This window comes from Motacilla alba, chromosome 4 (genome assembly GCF_015832195.1).
Source record: "Motacilla alba alba isolate MOTALB_02 chromosome 4, Motacilla_alba_V1.0_pri, whole genome shotgun sequence".
NCBI classification, from domain to species: domain Eukaryota; kingdom Metazoa; phylum Chordata; class Aves; order Passeriformes; family Motacillidae; genus Motacilla; species Motacilla alba.
The window spans coordinates 8,038,644-8,061,975 of record NC_052019.1 but is presented as its reverse complement, the minus strand read 5'-3'; the positions used below and the strand labels follow the sequence as shown (position 1 = coordinate 8,061,975).

At 38.5% G+C, this 23,332-nt stretch overlaps 1 protein-coding gene across 9 annotated transcripts in view; it reads right to left on the bottom strand.

Annotated features, from left to right (window-relative positions):
* Positions 1–23,332, bottom strand: part of NSD2 (nuclear receptor binding SET domain protein 2) — a 98,234-nt gene that overhangs the window by 35,125 nt on the left and 39,777 nt on the right. For 8 of the 9 annotated variants that reach the window (XM_038136732.1, XM_038136736.1, XM_038136733.1 and 5 more), the window contains 3 exons: positions 8,034–8,199; positions 4,308–4,474; positions 3,462–3,953 (listed from right to left, as the gene is read on the bottom strand). In XM_038136732.1, the coding sequence (XP_037992660.1) occupies positions 3,462–3,953; positions 4,308–4,474; positions 8,034–8,199 (825 nt within the window). Of the gene's footprint in view, positions 1–3,461; positions 3,954–4,307; positions 4,475–8,033; positions 8,200–15,729; positions 23,320–23,332 lie in introns of those variants that run through there. The other variant, XM_038136739.1, reaches the window with a different exon arrangement.

The window sequence follows — 23,332 nt, the reverse complement described above, 5'->3', positions numbered from 1 at the left end:
GTGATGTAACTGATACCCCAAAAACACAGAGCAAACTAAAACCTCAGTCAAGAAAGCCAGTTGTTCAAAGAGCAACACCATTCAACAGAACAGAAATACAATTTTTCTGGTAAGGTGAAATTATTAAACCTAATTTCTTAGAATTTAGGGTCTTAAAACTACATTTCCTGTTACCAAACAGGATGCAAGTGTGACTGTTGCTTTTCCAGGTGTTAAAATAGTTGCAGCACCTTCCTCCCATTGGTCAGTGTCTAGTATGGAAATCCATGCTTTAAGTTTTCTCCTAGTAGAATTGTCTTGTTTCTAGCTGGTATAATCTATCTGCAGAAGGCTTGAGGAGTACAACCACCTTTGAAAGCCTCTACTCGATCTTGATTAAATTCCAACAACTGGATTCACATTATGGAAAGGGAGGAACATAAACCCACAACATACCCCCTTCCACAAATCTCACTTCTTCAGAACATGAAATTGGCATCAATTTTGACTGTTGTCACTAATGTACAGGTCATCGTGCTCAATGAGGGCACAGAGCCATTTAATTCTCCAAGAAATAACTAGATGTATTCGGAGAAATGACACACACATTAGTATTACCTCCAGTCTCAACAAAATAAGAATAAAAATAACTTTCAGCTGACTAGCAGCACTGTGAAATGACAAGGAAAAGGCCCTCAAAATTCTTAATGGTGAAGGGACCCTTGCAAATGAGTCCTCCAAGGAAAATGCTCAGTAGTCTTCTCCAAAGTCTCCATGTTAGTGAAATTATTCCTTAATTTTCCTCACAACAGACTCAAGGCCCAAATCAATTAATGTAAACAATGTAGCTCTCAGCCTCTCACTTGAATACCTTCAAGAGTGTCAGACACTCTTAAAGATACCTTTATCTCCAGTCAGACACTTCCTTCCCATGCTTACTAGCCTTGTCTTTTTCACAGGGGAAGCACACAATACAATAGTACAAAATACATCTTTACTCCTTTGGTAACAGCACAAAATACTTAATGCATCACTACAGCCACAAAAAGTGCTCCCAGCTTTCAGCACCTCCCTCAGGGATGTGGCAAGTGTGTCTCTTAAATCATTAAAAACATTCTCCAGCAGTTAAATAATAATAGAATCAAACTGAATATATGAATCTCACTACCACACAGAGCCAGACTCCAAGCAAGACACAGCAGAAATGGCTCTACTTTTAAGAGAACTCGGTATTGTTAGAGGCCCCACAAGAGGAGTCTTCAGCCATCCCTTCCCAAGACTGGGGACTGAGGGCCTCTTCTTGGTCTGTAATGTTCTTTTTTTCTCAGTTTCTACATGCAAATACAAAGCCATACACTAAACTCTCCAATGCCACCAGTACAAGAAGCTCAAAACCAGCTTTGTTTTTCAGCCAACATTATCACTCTTCCTAAAGCATCAGAACATCTACGACACAGCACGACAAACTCTTGGTGAAAGTCATGCAAGTTGAACCAGATAAGCCTAACAGAAGGGGACACACCAAATCTTGGATGAGAATCTCCACCTTCCACCAAGGGCATGAACCCGCCAGTTTAAAAGCAACATGAAAGGCAAAAAGCATAAATATCTAAGTTGGTGTTTCCTCACTTTGCCAGTCAAATTCCAACCAAGACAAAGGGAAGACAGGTTCTTCTGATGATCAGTTAGAGGTATCTGCAGCTTTCACAACCTAGTTCTGTTCTACCCACAGAAGTGTTTCTGTACTTGTTAGAACGGATCACACTTTCAGGCAGATTTGGGTTTTCATGACAGATCTTATTAAAAGGTATTCTAGGCAGAAATGGTAGGATGCCCTCTCTCTAAAAATATGTCATATTTTTAAACTTATTTCCTTCTACTTAAACTTTGTGCAACATTAGCCACTATCATCAGGGAGAATTTCAAGTTTAAGAAAGTTTTTCAATTTCCTGAAATGACACTGAAGAAAAAATATTTCCTCAATTTCATATATTCTAATAGTCTTCATATTTTCCATCGATTAACTTGAGAATTACAGTATAACCACAGTAGGGAACAAAGCCTGATAAATGGCACAGAAAACAGAAATACCAGGGACTCAGCACATCTCTTCTCTGCAAGGTGTGTTTGGCTGAGTCCATAAAGCCAGCCATCATAATCTCATTTCTTCCAGAGAAGCAACTGTATGTCCCTCAATATTGCAAAAGACTTCTTGCTATGTACATTGAAGGCCAAGGTAATTCCCTCTTGCAATGTCACTTACAGAAGAACTGTGAATAGAACTCATGTGTCTCCAGCATGAGACAGATGATTTACCCACACAGCTTTTCATAATTAATATGTCAAAATCTGTATTTAATGGTCTGGCTACAAAACCATTTCATTTCCAGAGCCAGCAAACTGCAATGCCAATGCTCTTCTCAACTTAATCAAAGCCACTAAAAGGTTTATGTAACACTGTGCTCATTTTCATTCTCAACATTACCTTAAGTTTCAATGATCAAATAAGATCCCAAGTTGAACCACAACTAATGGACTTCCATCCAACAGAATCTGCTTCCAATATTTCTTTATAAAGTTTACATCTATTAATTCTTTTCTAATACAAGTATGCTATAATGAAGTCAACCATTCAGTAGCTAAAGAGTATGACAAAGTCAGCACTAACTTCCTGATCCTTCTGTGAACAATATGTGACAGTACAACAAAACATAAGATATCACACTAGCTTCAGATCATGGAACAGTACTGTAAAAGGAGCAAAAGGTTGTAAGGAAGAAAAATGATAGTCCTGATTTTAAAGTAATGAGCTACACCAGCAGTAGTGCTTTTACAATTTTAAGTCTTCCTAAAAAGTGTTGATAATAAGGTATTTATTTATTCTACCTTGTATTAGAGTGTAAGTGCCTCAAGAGGACCTAGTTTCTGTCCCAGAAGATTGCACACACTGACAGTGATTTTTACAAGCTCTGGTAAGCAGCTTCTTTTGAAGCTCAGCAAAAGGTTCTGGATAAGTAAATTAAGTTTTGAGGTGTTCAAAGAGAAAGGAACACCCAGAATCAACTGAGCCATGTCCTCAGAAAGAATGTAAAAGCTATCTACAAGCAGATTGCCATGAACAGCATAATCTTTGTTATATTTGCCTGAGCATATACGTATACATATATATTATATTGTACATACATTAAAGACAAAATATGGCTAATACAAAGGACTATTGGTGTATTTGGGAAGATACTAACACAACTTTTGCTTGAAATCCAAAAGCAGTTATCACCATCTTGTTTATATTGCTCACTTACATTCCCTTCTTTCTCTGTTTCTGTCTAGAACAAGACTGGATGCAGGCATACCTTGTAAAACCCAGAATGGTATAGATTGTGCAGCAATAACTAATTTTTGTTTACTAAAGTAAAGAAGTTTCTTCAAGTACAGAAATGAGAAGAGGCAATCAACAATAATAATAGCTAAAAGAGACTAACCTCATCTCTGTACTTCTGACAAAAGACCAAAAACTGAGATACTGCATCGCCCTTTCTGCTTCGTGGAGTAGACACTGGAGTTTTCTTTCTATTGAGAGGGGAGCCTATCCCTCTTTTGGATTCTGCCTGTTCAGATGACTTCTGAGGAGTAGTATTCTTATCCTCCAACTGACTGCTCTCTTGCACATCATCAGCAGCAGAGAGTTTTGATGTCCTTCTCCTCCTCTTGCTGGGAATGCCAGACTCCTTCATTGATTTCAGATTTGGAGTGGTTTCTTCATGTGAGTAGGATGACTCATCCATCTCCTCCAAGGGTTCCACAGCAATGCCAACCTCCTTTGCCACTCGAGGATTAAGGTGAGGTCTGTCCCTGACATAGATGAAGGTGTACTTGGCCTTGCGCTCCTCCACTGTCATGCCCACTGCTTCACTGGCTTGCTTCACGCCCATCTCCCACTGCGGCCGCAGCTTCCCTGACACCGGCTTCAGCATCTGCAAGAGGAGACAAGCCCCTGAGCAATCTGCCCACTTGTGATTTCAAAATGCTGACATTAACATCAAACAATCCCAAGAGACTAACTGTCATGCAGGTTTGTAATGCAGAGTTCAAATGGAGCTGTATTTGATGCTACTGATACCACAGATGAATCCATGACAAGGCAGACTAATGTTTACTGAGTAACAAACAGTGGCGAACCACCCCATCTTTTAGATCTGTAAATGAAATGTAAGACTCCTGTAAAACAAGCTGTCTTTAAGCTTTTTATAATACCTATTTATATCTGTACATCTCTGTAATGCTAAAATAAAAAGCTCCAAATCTTGCCTGATTTGGTAACCTCTTACCTTTATTTTCTCTGCTTTAGTGAGGGCTTGTCTTGCACTCTCTTGACATAACTGTTCAAACTGGTCTTTTTCTTTGAAGGGTACCAGGCTCTTCTCAAATATCCAGGCTCGCTCTGGGGCATCTCCAAAAAACTGAACGTGATATTGTCGAAAACTCTTCTTCTGTCCTGAAAATTTAAAAAAAAAACCACGTGTATTTAAGATATAGACTCTGGTAAGCCCCTGCAGACTTGAAGTGTGTAAGCTGCTACAGTTGCCATAACAAAAGCACAATAAAACTGGATAAACTTTTAAAACCCCACTTAAATCAGCCTGAATGTCTCTGAGATATGCATGAAGTCTGACCCAAAAGCTCAATAGTTTACTTTCCAGCAAGAACATGCCTGGCTAAATTAACTCTAGGTTACAATCACCTGCCAGCTTTCCATGTATTTTTTTTTACTTTCCATGTAGTTCTGGGTGCTTCTGAAAATGAATTTAGCACTTTTTTCTCAATGAACACTGAAGAAGTTCCACAGTTTGGAGAGCTTGTGCACTCAGCCTCCTCTCTAAGTCTCATAAACTCTGTCTTTCAATATTCTTTAACAGAGACACATCATCAACTGGTGTTAACCCTCGCAATCAAAACTTCCTATTAATCAATATTTTTCAGGAATCAAAGACATCATTAAAGGATTTGGCTGGCAGAAGGGAGAATGGAATGATAGGAGTAAAATTTTGATATCTAAATATGAAACATTTTTTCTTCTAAGACTAAAAAATATTCCCTTTTTTCCCCTAGAGAAACAGAAGGAATATTGTCTCACTGTGGCACGATACAGGCATAAAACCTGTTCCTTCCAAAGGTCTCAGCTATTCTACAGAGAAGGAGGAAGAAACCACTTTCAAAACTCATCAAAGGGCTCATAGTTAACAGCGAATTTCCAAAAGGCCAAGGTAAGAGATCACACTTCAGATACCCTCTAACACCTTGTTCATTGGTTTGAACTTGGTTTTGTAAAGTGTTCAAATTAGGATCTTGTTTAAAAATAGAAAAGGTTTCAAGCTGCACTTCTGTGTTTGCAAATTCAATCCTGCAGTACCTGTGGTTCCTCCAGGGTCACCACACCAGTTTGTCCAACACATAGACTGGACAGCAGACAAACTCAGGGAAGGATGGACACCCAGTAGGGGCAAACAGCATCCACAATTCTGTTACAGGTGACTTCAAAGTAGGTCTAGATTCCATCAGGAATTCCATTATTCATACACTGCATGTCTTCAGGCTTAGTCACCAAACACATCTAGTTGACTACTTCATATTCTATTTTTGGGGTTTCTAGAGTCAGAAAGAACTTTCTTTTCAAGGTGATTCAGCCAATAATGGTGATTATTTTAACAGGGGATTAATCTTGCTGTAAAATGTGGCATCTGGAAGGGTAATGTGAAATCTACCTAATTAATGGGATGGGCAAAAATTTTAATATATACATGTAATGTTTTATAACAATTACAAACTTATACTATATATAAAAGCATCTATGAGTACTACAAGAACTACAATGACTCATCTGAGATCAGATACGAGAATCTAGAGGAAGGGCAGAGGGAAACTCTTGGGATTGCACCCATCACACATCCAATCAGTAGTCTAACATATGTTCCAGTGTTGTGTAGTCAGGAACAAGTCTCTTGCACAGCAATCACTTTGTGCTCATCAAGAAAACGTTTAAGTAGTGACTACACAGCTCTTAGGACTTAATCTGTGTATTTTACCAGGATGCCTTGGCTGCATACAGAAATGCCACAGCCTACATTTCCAACCTCCTGTAAAGATCTGCCAAGAGCCCATTTGCCAAGCAGGCAGGCACTGTGCTCCTTCTGCACTGTAATGCTGGACAGCTGGAATTGCTTAGTAAGGAGACTAAGTAATAGTGCCTGCCACTAGAGTCACAGCACCTAGTGGTGAATCTTCAGGTATCCTCTGAGAGCTGAATTTGTACCAATGCTCCTGGAGAAAATAATGGCATTCATTAACAGTTGTTACATAGGGAAACTTAATTTTTGGCCCACAGAATCCTGAAGCAACTAATTACTGGCAGTTTGGGAGAGTGTTCTGGGTACCCACCACTTCCCTGGGGCTTCTCTGTTATCTGAGCATCTGTGGTTGACCACAGCCAGAGACAGGATATTCAGTGAGCTGGAGCTTTAGCCAGACTCAGCACAGACTTTCTTACATGAAAATCTAACTCCCGTAAGTTGAAAGGTATTAATTTTTATTAAGCCTAATCAGCTGGAATGATCAAATCAAGTATCAACATCCAGAACTTCAGACTGCTAATAAACACTTGATCCTAAGCCTAGACATGAGAAATACAGAGATGTAGCTCAGTGTTTCTAAAACTCCCTGATAAAAGACCTTTTTTTTTTTGCAAGAAGAGACTTTTGATAGTGCCTAAATAATAAAGAGTAGGTGGAAGGTAAGACTGAAAATACCTACTGACAGAAATACACAGATCAGAATGCATTTAGTAGTCAGGATGGCTGCTCAGACCCTGACCAAACTCCTCGAGGAAAAGGCAGGCCCAAACCAACTCCAGAGCAAATATGAGAAATCACCATCATTCCCATTATTTAAAAGAAAGGGAAATTAACATTACAAAGTATGTGAGCCCTTCTTTCTGTTCATGCTCCAGAGGCTGCATTCACACATTTGGTACTGGGTTTTCCTGGGTTGGTTTCTATAGTTTCTGATAAAGATGCACCACGAAGATTCTGGATAATGAATATAAACCTTGCTCCTTTCAAGCAACAGAGCAATTGTTAGGAGCAAATACACAGCTCTACCACCCTCAAAATCCATCTCTTTATGTCATAATAGACCTAATAATCCAAAGACTAAAAATGACAGGGACTGCCTGATCCAAACTCTGAAAGACTGCTACAAGGAAAATTTGTCTGCGGACTCTGTAATAACCATTTCAACAACTGTATTATGAACGCTTGAAAAGGTTCTCAAGAAGCCACTTAGTCTACTACCAATTTTGAATCTAGTTATAATCCTAGAGATATTAATTCAATTTGTTCTTAAAAACCTCCTACGAATGAGATCAGACCATTTCTAATGGGCAATCCACCCCAGTGCTTCACTGCTTTCAGCCCCTCCAACTCTTTCTTAATGTGTAGTCTAAACATTTATTGCTACTAAAGCCTCAAAAAGTTTCAGGTATCAGAACAGAGGACAAAAGTGCAAATAAGATTAAGAAATTGTGCAGATTCATTCCTAAAAATTTCATTAATACTAGGTAGTTCCTGCATTTAAAATCAACCAATATTGTCTGTAACTATCAGTATTGACTCTAAGAATCAGAGAAAATTTAGCTGCCTGAATTATGGATTGCTTTTAGTAAATCACAATCATCAGGAATATTTCATTCCCATCAACTTTAATAAAATTTTTGGCCTGTATCAATTTACCAAGCATTTCCACAGAAACAATGAAAAACACTGTTAGGTTTGGGTTTTTTTCCTTTTTTAAGAAGACTCCACACAGTTTGACAGCTCACAATTTTGGTATCTTTCAGAGAACACCTGAGTTAAAAGACACACTGCTATATGCTCAAGAATAGCATTCACATGATTTTAACATTCCTGCTGACAACCAGTTGCTGATCAACTGCACAGATGAGGAACAGAATTCTTCCAAAGCAATCATTTTGTACATCTGAAGAAATCTGAATGACATACCTTTTAGTTTAGTGTAGGCATGGAGAACAGGATCAGCAGAAACCATGCATGGCCACCATGGGAAACCAGACACTTTTGACCACACTAGATCTCCTATATTATACTTCAACAGATGGACTTTTTCCTCTTTGACGGTGCTTTGAGTTTGATCTCTCTTAGCAGGAGCCTTAAAAAGAAAAAAGAAAAGCCAAACTGAACATAATTTTTTTTTTCAGATATGCATCAGTGGTAATAGAAGGAGGAAAATAAGAAATAGTTCATAAAAATAAAGTGCTGCCATGTTTGCTAGTAAACAATAATTGCATTTCATATCTAATGAAAACGTTAAACTTTAAGTCATAGCTTTTGTTCTCTAACAGTGAAAAAAATCCACAATCCAGTTACAGTTTAGTTTTTAATTAGAAATATTGGCAAGTAAGCTGTGGTTTGCCTTTATCTTTTCAAATAACTTCTGAGAGACCATCAGGAAGGCTTAATTTGATTTCCAATACATTACCTGAGCACTGGATGTAGATGTGGAAAAGTCAACCTCCCTCTGTATTGAATATTATTAATCAAGTTAGTGCTATACACACTATTAGATTAAAACAAACAAACAAACAAAAAAAAAAACCTCAAAAAACCAAAACCAAACAAAACCCCCAGACTAGAACAGACTGAAATAGTGTCTTTATGTCTGAATAGAAACTACAGAAATAACCAGTTTTAGAACCCCAAGCCCTCCATCTTTCAGCTGATTTTCACATACTGAAAACTTGTAACATGAACCATTCCCCACATACTTTTCTGAGATTTTTTTTTCCTGTGCCAGTTCTAGCACTAAAAGTTTGTGAGTGCTCCATTGATGCTGTAAAGTTATTTTAGCTATTGGAAAACAATGACAGAACTATTTCCACTTCAAGGGATAGATTTAGCTACAAGGGTGTTTCATGTTCCCCTATGACAGACACATTTTTACTACTTCATAACAAAGTCCAGCAACACAGGCATCTATTCACCAGCTAAAACCATTTCACAGAGTTAGCTGCATTTTGTCTCTTTGGCTTCATCTGTTCTATTTGATAGAAATAGAGTGCACCTTTACCTAGGTAAGCACTAACTCTGTAAAAAAGCACAGAAGGTATTACAGACCTATCACATATTTTATAAAATCATGTATTTTGAATCTCCTTTTTAATTTTCTAGTACTAAATTTATGTGCAACATTTATCATTCATCTTGTATAATACCAGCTCATCATTCAGAAGGCAGTTAAAATTAATTAGAAGAAGCAAAAGGAAAGAAAGAAGACAGCTAAGAAAGCAGAAATCTAGAATTTAGAAACAAGTACTTGGAGCATTATGCTGAACGAGTAGGTCACTTTACCTTGTACATATTTTCAAATCCAGCAAATACTCTCATAAATAATTACACATTATATTCCAAACACAACTAAAACTCTGATGTGCTGCAACTGCACAGAGATTTATTTGCAACTCAAACATAGAGAGGTACATCCTGTCAAAACCCCTAAAACTCAAGGTACTCAGCAATCCATTTCTCAAAGCTTTTAAAACTCTGTTTGGTAAACATACATGAAGCCATGTCCTCTGATTGCTAGGGACAATTACTCATCCAGTGATTCAGCTTTTCTGATGAATTCTGACTTGGTTCATGTGACTCCAACTAGAGCTACATTCCCATGTCTCAAGGTTTTTGGCTCTCTGAGGATTCTCTAAGACTGTCAGAAAACCCCTCCTGCAAACTGCCTCAAGTCCAGCACTATCAACAGACCTAAACGATTCCAAGCAGATGTGAAAAATCAAATGCTCTTTCTAGCAGTTAAACATGATGTGAAAAATTATGCTTAAAAACCAAAAATTAAGAAGCCCATATGTCAGGGGCAGGTCTGGAAAAACATTAATCCTAACACAACAAACCAACTTCAGCATTTCCGCTGAAGAGGTAGGATGGAATTTTTTTTCAATGAATCAACTTTTCAGAAATGTGAAAGTTACTGAGGAGTCTGAAACTCATTTTTAATTTATGACTCCCTCTATTCCTCAGAAAGTGCAACTAAGCTACAAAGATTTACGCCTCTAGTCTGAGAGGGAGCTGGCTGGAATAATGAAAAGGCTCTAGCAGTGCTTCTAACTGCAGCATAATATAAAATCCAGGGGTGGCAGTACAGGGGTGAATATCACATTCCAATGTGTCTACAAGCACTTCACAGAATTTTAGAAATGCCCAGAATTCTTTTACTATACTAGATCATGGTAAAAAACTTGAAAATTATAGGCTCTGACAAAACCTGCAGGGTTTATCTGTGGTGGGCTTGATGTACTTATGTTTTTTTCTATTGATAAAACATTCATACTTTAGAAGAATGGCAAAATACAGCACAGCATTCAATATCTATGGAGCTCTCATATGAGATTTTTAAGAAGTCTATAGAAAATATCACCACCCGCTCACTTCCATCTTACTTTCCAACACCATTCTGGCTTAGTTTGATTTTCTCTTTCTGGGAAGTGCTCTGATGTATTCCATAGGTATCCCAACAGTGAACAATGAGGTGCAATATCTGGCATGCACTTTGGACATGCAGCTGTAGGGCACCAACAGTTTGTTCAGTACTCCCTCTCAGTAACATTTTTGCAAACCAAATGCACTCACATGTATAGATTTTACTTCAGTATCCAGGTAGGGTTATTTTAATTATTAATGCAAGGGGGGAGAGAAATAATTTCTAAACAAATTTGCCACCCAATCCCCTCATGGTACCTCTCTTCTCATATGCTGAGGACTGAAGCTCCTTTATAAGACCCTTGTATTCTCTGCATTTTTAAATAATAAGAGATCACTGTCAAGTTACAAAGTGGTATAGAAGAAAAGTAATTCAGCTTGCAGTTTCTTTTTCCTCCCAAAGGAAACAGAAATTGTTGTTTAAAGAAGTCTGAACTCATGACAATATGCGGTCAGACAGCACAGGGCATCTGAGTGCACCCGTGAAGATGGACAGGCAGGACTAGAAGCACAGACCTGGGGGCTGTGTGAATGCAGGGAAGAAGAATGCAGGGAACATCTCTCCTGCCAGGCCTGACAATTCTTCCTGTGATGACACTTAAGCAAACAAATTAAGATGGGAAACTCCTGGCTTAGAACTCAACTGTAAAGAAAGGCAAGATCACACAAAATCAAACTATTTTAAAATGCCTTCCCCTCAGATTTTGGCTCCATTGTGTCTTTTTCATGACTTCTTTTTTCTTCAAATTCTTCACTTGTAATTAGATCTTCTACCCATTAATGTCAACAGCCTCCCTGGGCTGCAGAGGAGCACAGAGCACACTCTGGTTCTGTCACTGCTAAGTAAGTCTGGACTGCCCTGCATATGCCCCATCCCATTACCTTTAGCTGCAGTTTTGCCAGAATTAAAACAAATTAATTGCAGAACTTCCTTCCCCTCTCCATCCTTAATTATAGGCAAGCTCTGCAGCCTGAGGAACTCCCATCTCAGTCACCCTCGCCCCAAACTTTAAACCAGCTACACTAAACATCAGAAGGAAACAGCTTGGGATCAGAGTACTTTTGTACTTTAAGGAATTTGAGGATTTTGTTCCCCTTTTAAACACGAGACTGCAGAGACTTTACAAAGATGGGCAGTGCTGAGGTGGTGGTGATGACTCCCACACAGACTAATCCTAACACTGGATACACAAACCATTTCACAGGCTTTGCACTACTCAGGATGGCAGACACCAAAATTCCTGACTTTCTTGAGTAATGAAACAATTGCTTGGAAAGGCAGCTAGATGGATTTCAAGTTTATTTTGTCCAGGAGGATGTGGAGTGTGAAAATTGAGTAATTCCTTTACGGCAACTGAGTTTTCCTTTGAGAAATCATGACTAGAGGAGAAGCAGCATCCTCAAAAACTCATCTGGGTCAGCAGCTGCAACAGGCTGAGAAGGACTGAAAAATAAAACAAAAATTTAACATGCCTTTCCTCTTTCCTTAACATGTGACAGATTTGTTTGTCATTCCCTCAGCACTTTCACAGGCAATGAGTGACAGGCAGATTGACAAGAATTCACAACACTGCTGTCAGCACTCTACCAGCCCAAAGTGGCTTGGCCATAGAAAACACTACATTTAATTAACTTTGGCTACATTTGCCCCCCCAAAAATCCAATCAACTTCCATTTAGTCCTAATCTGCCTGAATATGATGAGATAAGAACACACCATTAATAATAGGTCATTTCAAAGCTTAAAAGTATCTTTAAATGACCAAAACCAAACTCATTTAAGGACAGCATCTTTACTGCATTGAGAGCTTTAGGTTTGTTTGTAGACTCTTCTACAAAAACACCATGATGTGTGTTTAGTAAACAAGGGACTAAGGTAGTTTTTTTTAAAACACCTAGAAGGCTTATTAGGTGGTGTCAGATTGAGATTACTTTATCCCTTTTAAAAGTACACAGTGGTGTTTTGTCTGTTATTTCAGATACTGTGTCTGTATATGCTCATGTGCACACATATGCAAGGAATTATAACCCTTCAAAATTATTGCAAATTACCTTGAGCATCAAAGAACTTTGACTTCACTATATAAACTTGAAAATCTATAGAAATCATAAAAAAAACACCATTCCTCTACTAATTGTCACAAAGGGATTATACAAAGAACAATGTTGAGAACTGGTGAAATTATCAACTCTTCACATCACAAGAATTTAATACTGGACAAAAAAGTACGAACCACTAAGACAAGTGAAGACAGTAAATGCTCTTTTCTGTGTAATGTAACTAGGAAGTACATATTGAACAGCTTAAGCTGCAGATATCTGGTATTTCCGTTTTCATTTTCAATTCAGTTTCACTCTGTAGCAAAGAACTTCCACTTTCACTATAGCAGAAGGCTCTGCTACAAACACAGACTGCTGGAGGTCCAGCTGCAGGCCAGGATAAAAACAAAGCTCCTCACATCACAAAGAAACTAAACCAAAATAAACCAAGGCCCCTAAACAAAGTATATACATTTAAAATGTATTTTGAATTGAAGTTAGAACACACAAACTTAGTCCAAGCTATTTCTTGTACTATGGAAAAAGCTAAGATTGGTTGCTGACCAAACAGACATTATTTTTCTCTTCCTGCTATCTGCTTGTGCTGTGCTTTGTCAGCTAAAACTCCTACTGTCTCTCATCATCCTGTGTAATGAAAATAAAAGTGAAAATGTTTTGTTTTGTCTTCCCTGTCTATCAGCCCAGATAGAGAACTAAGGAAATGGTAGTAGAAAAAACTTCAATCCTTTCAGAGGTTCAGGAGAGGTGGTTGGTGTGTCTGGAGAAGAAGGGAGCAAAAGAACATAAAATATTATTTTTGCAATATTTTACTGCTTGAATTCCCCAATGACTAAGGACATTAAAACCTAAAAAAGTAACAGGACAACAACCCCGTGCCTTCCTTCCTCAAAAAACCCACCATAACCATTATGTTCTTAGAAAAGCTCTTGCTTCGTGAAAAATTCAGGAATTTCATATGCCAAAAAGACAAATCCACATTGGCACCCAGGGACACAGGTACTGTCCCCAAGAGTGACACGCTGCCATCCCACAGAGAAATGGCTGCTTCTCACTCTGTGACTGGTGACAAAAATCTCAGTAACTCAAATCACTTCAATCCCCAAAACTACAACTCCAGCTGATCAACAGCAGTGCAAACTCCTCTCTATGTACTATTGCTTCAAATAAAGATGTGGCTACTTAAGTCTGTTAAGAAATGGCCAGAGCTCATTCTATGTGATTCTGCCTATAAAAATACAGTATCATCACAACCCTAACTGCCTAAGTGGTTTTAATTTTTTTAAGACTAGAATTCACACATTATAGTGAAGCTGCTTATCCCCAAAGGGCCTGAGAGGCCCTATGTTTATTCAAGTATCTCCCACATGCTAGGATGTAGGGGAGTATATTCAGATAGTAAATGACAAGTAACTGAACATAGTAAGAATAAAACTGAAGTTTTTTTTTTCACTTGTGATATTCTGTTCACTACATAATGGAAGAATGCTGTGCAATTACATACTTGTAAACCACTGCCTACTGAGAGAACGTTTCAGGCAGAAGAGTGAAGAGTAAACCAGAACCTCATAAGATAAAGGAAAAATGCAGAATTATTACTACAAAATGGAGAAGGATGAGGAAACAAAGGAAGAAGAGATGAACTGGCAAAGTTTTATGTTCCATCTTCAGTAAAATGGAAGAGGACACTACAACAGAGCATTCCAAAGACTGCAGCTCCCAAAAGGCCACTGCATCCATATCTGCACAATTAAATCTGCAACAGCCTCATAAAATATACAGTGAGGTAAAGACTGCTGAGGGGGAAGAGGACATGAAATGTCTACATCAGAACAGAAAAGCAAACAAACTCTATTCTGAATTGGCTCGTTAAGTTTTTCAGATTTGTAATTGTTTTATACCAAACTAGAGATTTAACTAAAATCTTCCAAATTCAATTTTGAGAGCAAGTACATTAAATGTATTTCATCAAGTTAGCTTTCACTGTCTTCTATTACTAACCACTTATTTTATATTTCTTCTATCACTAAAAGGGGGTCAAATCTGACAGTGTGAAAAATTATGTTTGCAGAAGACAGTATATTTTTCCCCTCAACATGCTTAGATGGTAAAGCTACAAATAATGTCAAAAAATGCTGAATAAAGTCACTGCAGATCTGAAAACTCTTCTATGCTGGCTGAGGCTGTTTGAAATACATATTAGGTTTTATTACAATGGGTTTGTTTCTTCCATTTCTTCCCACAAATTCATCTAAAACAGTTAGTGAACAGCAGGTTGAGTATCACCATGCAGGACCCTTCTCTCCAGGAGGGAAAGCAAACAAAAGACAATAAAATTCATTGAAGTTTAGACAGGGATGTATGTTTTTTTCAGAATGTAGGTTGTGGATTTTAAAACAAGACAGAAGTTCAAATTTGTCTTTCAAATCAAGCAGTAAACTCCTGGTTCCATTTCAATTCTTTTTTTTTTTTTTTTTCTGGCTTTGGTTTCCTCATTAGCAAGTCTCTACCAGATGAGAAAATTCTATTTAAAAGCAAATCTGTCTACTTCCTTTACCCAAACACCATATAAGCAAGTATTTCAGACATAAACTTTAAACTATATTTTAGTAACTAGGACACAACCCTTCTTTCAGAGTAAAGAGCTGAAGAGAAACAGACTCAATCACTCACAGATTCAGTAAAAAGTGAGATCTGGAGCACTTCCAATCTTCAGTCTTTCTTAAAAATATGGAGATTAGTTTCTTTCAGCTATTTTACTGAATTTCTGCATTTTCAATTAGATGACCTCCTAAATTTTAAGTTACTGGCTTAATAATGAAAGGTTCCATGTTTCAGAAATTTCAACTGGATAATATTTGATCATAATGAATACACCCACCTTTTATACTGAGTATTAGAAAAAGAGTTCTCCCCATATCCTGTGTATCCAACCTTCACCCACCCTCAAAGGTTTAAACTTTTGATGTGGTATCTGGGTATATAAGACAGTGTGGATAGAAGATGCTACAGAAATCTGTAAAAACATAACTGTAGAGCCATGAGGAACGCTGGCATGAGAAATTCTTTCTGAACAATTTCCATATGAGCTTCACACAGGATAACAGAGTGAAAGCTAAATCATCTCAGCATACCTACAGATTTTCAGAATGCCATATCCATATGTAGCTTGTTATCTGCATGTACCATGTTTCACATCCTTCAAGATCAGAATCTGTAACAGGACCTTATCTTTAGCACTCTTCTACGCCCCTACAGAGTCTTCCCAAGACACTTTCTGAACAGGTATCCTCCTCTTGGCAGATCACAGACATCCAGGACAGCATGGGTACAGGTTCGGAATCCTAATATTGTCAGAAAACTGAAAAAGCCAAGTCCAGAGAGCACTGCCAAAAGGCCACTAGATTTACAGGACACTGTTTTCTGGTGAAGGCAGAGACTTATCTCTACTTTTTTTTTTTTTTTTTTTTAGTAACAAGAACACTTCTGAAGGCAGCTGACCAAGCTTAAACAGAACAAATAATTATTTGGCCTAAAAGGACTCTGTTAGTTAACTAATATTTTTACATAGTCCAAGTACTACTTTGCTGTAGAGATCAGACCTTTAAAATGAATTCCCATACTTAAAGGCAGGCACAAGAATTTTCACAAGTTCTGCTGTTACATTCATCTAGCAGCTCCTCCTCTTCTACAGATGTAAAAGCCTGAGACAGGTGGGGGAAGACAACCAAAAAAATCCTAAACAGACAGACATTACCTTAACTTGGCAATGCTGAAGCTTATTTCTGAAACATCCCTTATTTCCAGCAATAAAAATGGGAAAAAAACCCCATTTTTATTGCTGGGAAAACCTGGGAAACCCCAACCCCATATGAGTATTAAAATAGGGCAATCTTTGCAGTGCAAAATCATGATGCTCACAACCAAAGTGGTGTCACTTCCACCAGAACTAAGATCCCAAATTCTTTCATTCATTACAAGCATCCACAACATATACTCAAGTTGATGTTTATTTACCAAACAAATAAAACAGCAAAAAATAAACAAAATCAAGCTTTTCTAGCATTAGTTGCTGCTATGAGGTCACAAATTCCCTTCCTTACACAAGGACAGCAGGGTTTGTTTAACAAAGATATACACAAGATTCAGTTTTCCCTCTTCCAGGGAGCTTTCAAAATAGTAATTTTTAAAAACAATTCTTCTGAGAAGGGCATTAATTTCTGATTATTGACAACATACAGTTTTAGCTACTACTATTTTATGATGCATGGGAGCACAACTCCTGTAGGTACTTTAGGTATTCACAAAAAGCAAAAATATAAGTTAGCCCATTGGATCTCTTCATTTATAATAGAAAGATGTTAATAGACAAACATTAAATTAGTGTCTGTGGACAAAGACCTCTGTTGGAGAACCTAAAGTTCATCTGCCCTACGTAAAATCCACTGTAAAACAAGGAAACTTGTAAAGGAGGTTGAACCCACTGCTCCAAGACAGATCAAAATATTTTGCTTTTGCTACTTTGCCTAAGGGTTACTACGAAATATCTTTCTTTCTTGACAGAAGGGGGCTATAAGGGCCAGAAATTACATCTGGTACAGATCACTAATGTTTCCCAAATATCTGCCTGTAAATCCATCCAAGTAACACAACCCTGAACTGCAGATCTAACTCCTTGCTACATGTGAGACTTAGACATGCATTATTTTGGTGAAGCAGAACACTGAGCAGAGCAACAGGAAGGCTAAAAAAACCCAAACAGTGAAACAAGCAGCAAATTCCTTGCCAAACCAACCTATAATGGTCAATACAGGAGGAGGAAAAGGAAAAGCTGAGATTTTAAATCATTTAAATCATGACATTACCTGTGCAACAACTGACAATAAATCTGGTCAGCTTATAAAACCAGAAACTGCCATTAATCTCTCAACACCATCTGCTGCTGACATGTAAAGGGAAGTTAGTCCTTCCAAAGATGGCTTACTCACCACTTTACTTCATCTGTCATGTCCACCATAATGCCCAAAAGACCAAAATAAAAGAGGAAAAGCTCTGGAATGCACAAACCAATGATAAATATGAAAAAATGCAAGAGATGCTGACAGTCTTTGAATTTGACTTAGCTACATCTGGTCAGCTCTTTTCTACACAAACCTGCCTCAGGAATCAATCATATGCTAAGTATTATTTATAGTGAAAAATAATGAAATTGAGAACAATATAGAAAATCATTAACATGTCACTGTGTGCATTCACAAGACATTTATATTTTAAATGTCCTCTGCTGTTTTGGTTCCTTATTTTAAAAAATACCATAAGACAGCAGAACCCAAAGGGCAGCACAGTGAAGAAACAGGGTAATGCAAAGCAGCATTCTGGAATTGCTTCAAAAATATGTGGAACAACACACCAGCACTGGACAAGTTGAAATTCAAAACAGAACAGGTTTGTGAGAAATCTACACAATGACCAGTGACAGAAGTCCATGATCCTGATTTCTATTATTATGGCAGAATCTAGCAAAACAAGTAGGTAGCAAATTGAAATGGTGAAAGAGCTGTTTTATTGCCCTGCTATTTCATGTACTGGATGCAAAAAACTCACACTGGCTCCAAAAAAACCTGAGGTCTCCTTCCATGAATTTAGCCATCTACAGCCATTAAACACAAAGTCACAAGCCCCAGAAACCTCTGAGTCCCAAACTGCTGGATGCTGAGTAGATCCCAAAGGAGCATCACTCTATGATTTGCAATACCTGTAGTCCCCATTATGCCTCCTCCACTGAACCCCACCCCGAGCTGAGGTGCTGAATTAAATGGTCCCTTGATCCAACTTGGTAGTGCTATTCCTAGTCAGTATTTTTGTCAGCACTTCAAGGTATTATTTCATACTCAGTTTGGATTCTCCCACCAATGTGTTCATGAAGAGAGAGGACAAAAAATGTATTTAGGGAACACTTACTGGGACAACAGCTTTACGTTAAAAGTGCACTTCAATCAGCCACTTTTACATACAAGAACAGGAAGTCTGGTATGGAAAGCCTGAACAAATACTCAGGTTTTCTGCAATTAATTTTGTAGCCACTCTGAGAATACTCACAGCTTCTAATCTCCCCTCAAACCAGTATAATGCTGTATGCTTTTTACTGCTTTTTAAAGAACAAGTGGTTCTTTAAGATACTTTCCCAATGAGGCATTAAGAAAAAACAATTTGAAGTACTGAAGTAACAATTACTGCTGCACATCATGAGCTGCTTAGCACTAACAAGTTCTCAAGGCTCAGCTAAATTTAATCCTTTACTAAGGGCTAATGCAAAACAGTATTTCAGAAACTCTTCCAAAAAGGGTAAGAAGTTATTTCTCTTGTTGCTGAAGGGATCACCCAGAAGAGATTTTTAGGATTACTCTTTCTCCTTTGGGATCCTGGTGACATCAGCCAGACAGCCTGTATAATCACTTGCCTCAAGACAGGATCTGATACCTCAAGACAGTCTATTAAAAAGGAAAACATAAATGAGTTCATTTTATCCTACAACTACAGATCCTGACTCCTGTGGCAGCTTAGGTGCACATTTTGTGACAAGTACAGTAACTGTACCAGGAATTGCTAACAACTGATGGTAAGAAACAATCGAGTCCTTCCCCTGAAAACACATACTTTTAAAATTTGTTTTTCTTTTTATTTTTGAAATTAAGACAAAACGAGCAATCTTGGGGTCTGTCTATACCATCTGCAATGCGATAATAAAACATTCAATGAACTCCATTCTCCAATATTACAAAGGGAACTTGTTGCTTTGTGCTGGCCTCTACCTGATTAGATGCAAACATCAGAGAAATATCATCACCTTCAGTGGTCCCCAGCTTCCCATATTTAGTTACCACAGACACTATTAAAAGATCATCCTCAGACTGTTTCAGTTCTACCCTTTACAGGGTTTTTAAATCTTTGCCAGTATGTAGATATTGGATATAATGGAGCCAGCCAGGAAGTTTTTCTCTGTGAAGGTGAAATGGCAACATAAACATATGACAAGGACTAGTGGAATTTCTCCAGCAATTTGCAACTGCCCCTCATGTAGCTACTGCAAGGTCATTATAGGCCATATCCTGCAGAGAGAGAATAAAAACCTGCCAAGTTTCTGGTATAATACTAGAAGAGAACTACAAGAAAAGTGGATAGGAAGCAATGTGGAAGGTATAGTTTTTGGATCGTGTACATGTATTACACAGCTGGAAACCTTAAACTAGCAAGTAGAGCAGAGTGTGGACTTCCAGGTTTGTTCTGGACATAGTGCTGCTGCTTTTGTGAGCTACTGCACCCGTGCTGGGAAGCCAGGCCAGGAAGCCCAGCCAAAAGGGCAAACTGCCACATGTAAGCCCATCCCAGCTTCTGCAGAACGAGCTCAGATGTGCCAGGATCACAGACTGGGCTGCTCCCACGGTCCAAGAGCACAGACCTACCCCGGGACCCCCAGCATGAGAGCTGCACACATGTGCTCTCTCTTTCCTGTACAGAAACTCTGCATTGCTCTAGGGATCATACTTGGATTACTCCATATTATATATGAAATAAACCTCTGCTGCTCTCCTCCAAACAGGATTGCTTCACTTCTAACACAAGCAATGGGTAAGAAAATCTCATTCCTCACTGGTAGTGAAAACAGTGACTTGAAAAGCAGCCAGGACAAATTCCAGTCCCAGGGCACCCTGGCACAGGAGCAGCTCCAGGAGCCCACGATTCTGGCACTGATCCAAACCTCTAACATGTGATACCCAGCACCCATAACACAGAACATCCAGGGGTGCACTGCCTTGGCTTTCAAGTCGTGAAACCAAGCCTTATCATGAGAGGCCTGGATTTTAAAGTAAACTCCTCAGGTGGAGAGATACTGGGGTAGAGGGAAGAAGGATGAAAAGAGGCAGGGGAGGAGGAAAGAGGCACAGGTTGTCCCACTTCATCTCCTTTACCCTGGGAAAATGAAAGCATTACAGCTGTTTCTCAGAGGCCTGGAAAAGCTGGTGGTTATCAACAGAAATCTAACTCATGTCAGAGCTGGGCAGATCACATTTATTCCCAGCTGAAACTTGCAGACAATGTTTTAAATAGCCTTCATTTCTGTTAACAAAAAATGCCCAAACAACAAGAACACCCAACAGCAGAGCACTGGAACATTTGTTACATGATATGCCTCTCACCTCAGTGCAATAGTAATCTGCTGTGTCCATCAGGCAGAGATATAATTACCCTACACAAAAGGCAGCATTTGAAACATGGTGATTTTTGTTGAATCAAAAGAGTAAGAGGCTGGACAACAAGAAACTGAGAGAGAAACCAGACGAAAAATAAAACCAGACAAACAGGTTCTACATTAACTTGTAACCTACAATAAACAGGTACCTGAGCACAAAATTAATCAGCTTTTACTCTAAGGATATTTACCTAATTTCCACTTTGCAGCCACAATCAGCTACATAAAACCACAGTATGATGCACTAACATTAAGGATTTGGATGCTGGCCATGGAGTTTCAGGCTAGAGTCTGAAACCAAAGAACACTGAAACTAAAGGCATTACAGTTATCACCACAGAAAACACATGTATGTCAGAAGCCTGACAAGTACGCATGGACAAACATTTGAAAAACCTCCTTCACATGTTCCCTCATACTTGTTTTTCCTTATTTCAAACCTGCACAGTTGCAAACCCTCCCTGTGACAGAAAGCAAGCCCCAGGTTTTTTACTATCAAGGAGTTATATCAAAAAATAACGTCTTGCAACCTTTAAATGCTTCTCCTTTTGACCTCTGTACTTTAAAGTGCACTATGCTAGGAAAAAAAAGAAGCCAGAAGTGTGACCCTGTGTTTCAAACTCTCTGAAAAGAGCAGGGTTGCAATACTGCAAGGGCTGAGATGAAGCAGGTGGTTGCCTTGACTGGGTAGTTTGGTAGCTCAGGGGTTTGGCACAGGAGCAAATAACCCTATCACTCAGCAGCCACTGAGCCCAAGCACTCCAGGAAACAGTATTGATGTGGTTTTCTCCTGATCATTTCTGCCCAAAAGACAACTCCAAGAAGCCAGACAAACCTTTCTTTTCATTTTAAATGAACTGCGCACCAGGAAAAATTAAAGGCCGCTGTCAAAGGACAGCCAATGTTCAGGGTGTCAGAACAAACTGCAAAGGTGGACATGTTAAATATCACCTCCTCTTTCTGAAAAAAAAACCCCAAACTAACAAACCCACACAAATATGCTCCAGCTGTCAATGCTATTAAACATGCCACCTTTTAGTCCAATTTATCCTTATTAACAATGAGTTGGACAAAGAATTACTCAAAATATCGACTCTGCCCACATCTTTTATCTCTGAGTAATGATTCAGAAAAGTCTGAACCAGTTAGCATTAAAACATCCTCCTTAACTAAATTAAGGAAAACAAACTCTTGAACAACATTCCTGAAAACATGAGTATTGATAATTTTAGGATAAATTACACATTCAAACCATAAACAAACGATAAATATTTCTGATACCTAGAAACGCATTTACACAGTCCTGTGAACTCATTTATTATTTAGTTTTGTTGAAAAGAACTGTAAATAAAATCAGCAATACAGCAATTCTGTTTCTTCTCTGTATGTGCGACCTTGGAAGAATGTAACAATCAACAGGACTGTGTTCATGGCAGGACTGGATGGTCTTAGAGGTATTTTTCAGCCCATGATTCCATGATTAACTGCAGCTGACAGAAAACCATAACACAACTTCTGTGTTTAAGGTGTGCAAAACCAGGACCTTTTAACAATCCAAAGCATTCATTAACAGTCACCATTGTTACACAACACCATTCTGAATTACTCACTGAGAAACTTAATATCCATAGAAGTATCCCTGCTATGTAGGGTTTTTCCTCTGAGATAAAGTTATTGCAAACCACATTCCTTTAAATGGAGTCTAGCAATAAAAGCTAAATAAAGGGGGGAAAGGGTTCCTAGCAGCATTCTTACTTACAGCTTGGTAAGGCAAATTAAAAAAAGTTTAAACATTTCTGCCAATGTTTAAAAGAAGTAAAAAAACCAAAGAGTTTGACCACAAAATTAATGACACCAAATACAAGATCTAGATATTTTCAATTAAAATAAGTTACTGGGTTATAGCAAGCAAAACCATCTCTTTTCAGATGACAAATAGGCATAGGAACTACATTCCAATTGCCAAAATCTGATGGCAAAGAGGCCGGCTGATTGGCCAACTGACTGTTGATTGCATTTTTGTTTTAATTCAGAACCAGAAATAGAGAAAAAGGTAGGGTTTTTTTTCCCAAAACATCTGATTATTAAGAAGCCAGAACATCTCACTCTCCAGGAGTTGAAGACCATCTCTAAATGCAGAGGCCTCCCCAGCTCCCTTGCCCAGGTGCACATCCTGACTAGGTCTTGGCTACATGTCTAGAGGAAGTTTCTGTTTCATACAGCACATACTTCCACACGCCCTGATTTTCTCTGGAGACTTACTTTACTGATATGGAAACTGAATTTATGGGGTATTCCTATCCTGGGGAAGAAACAGGTACCAGCACTAGAGTGCATCTGTCCTCTGTTGAGACAAAGAGAGGCAAAGAAAATTACTCCCTCAGTTTGTGAGGCACCTACTAAGTGCCTGAAGATGAGCATACAAACACTGAAATTCCTGTATGATTTACAAACCTCACAAAACACAGACAACATTAAAAAAGAAC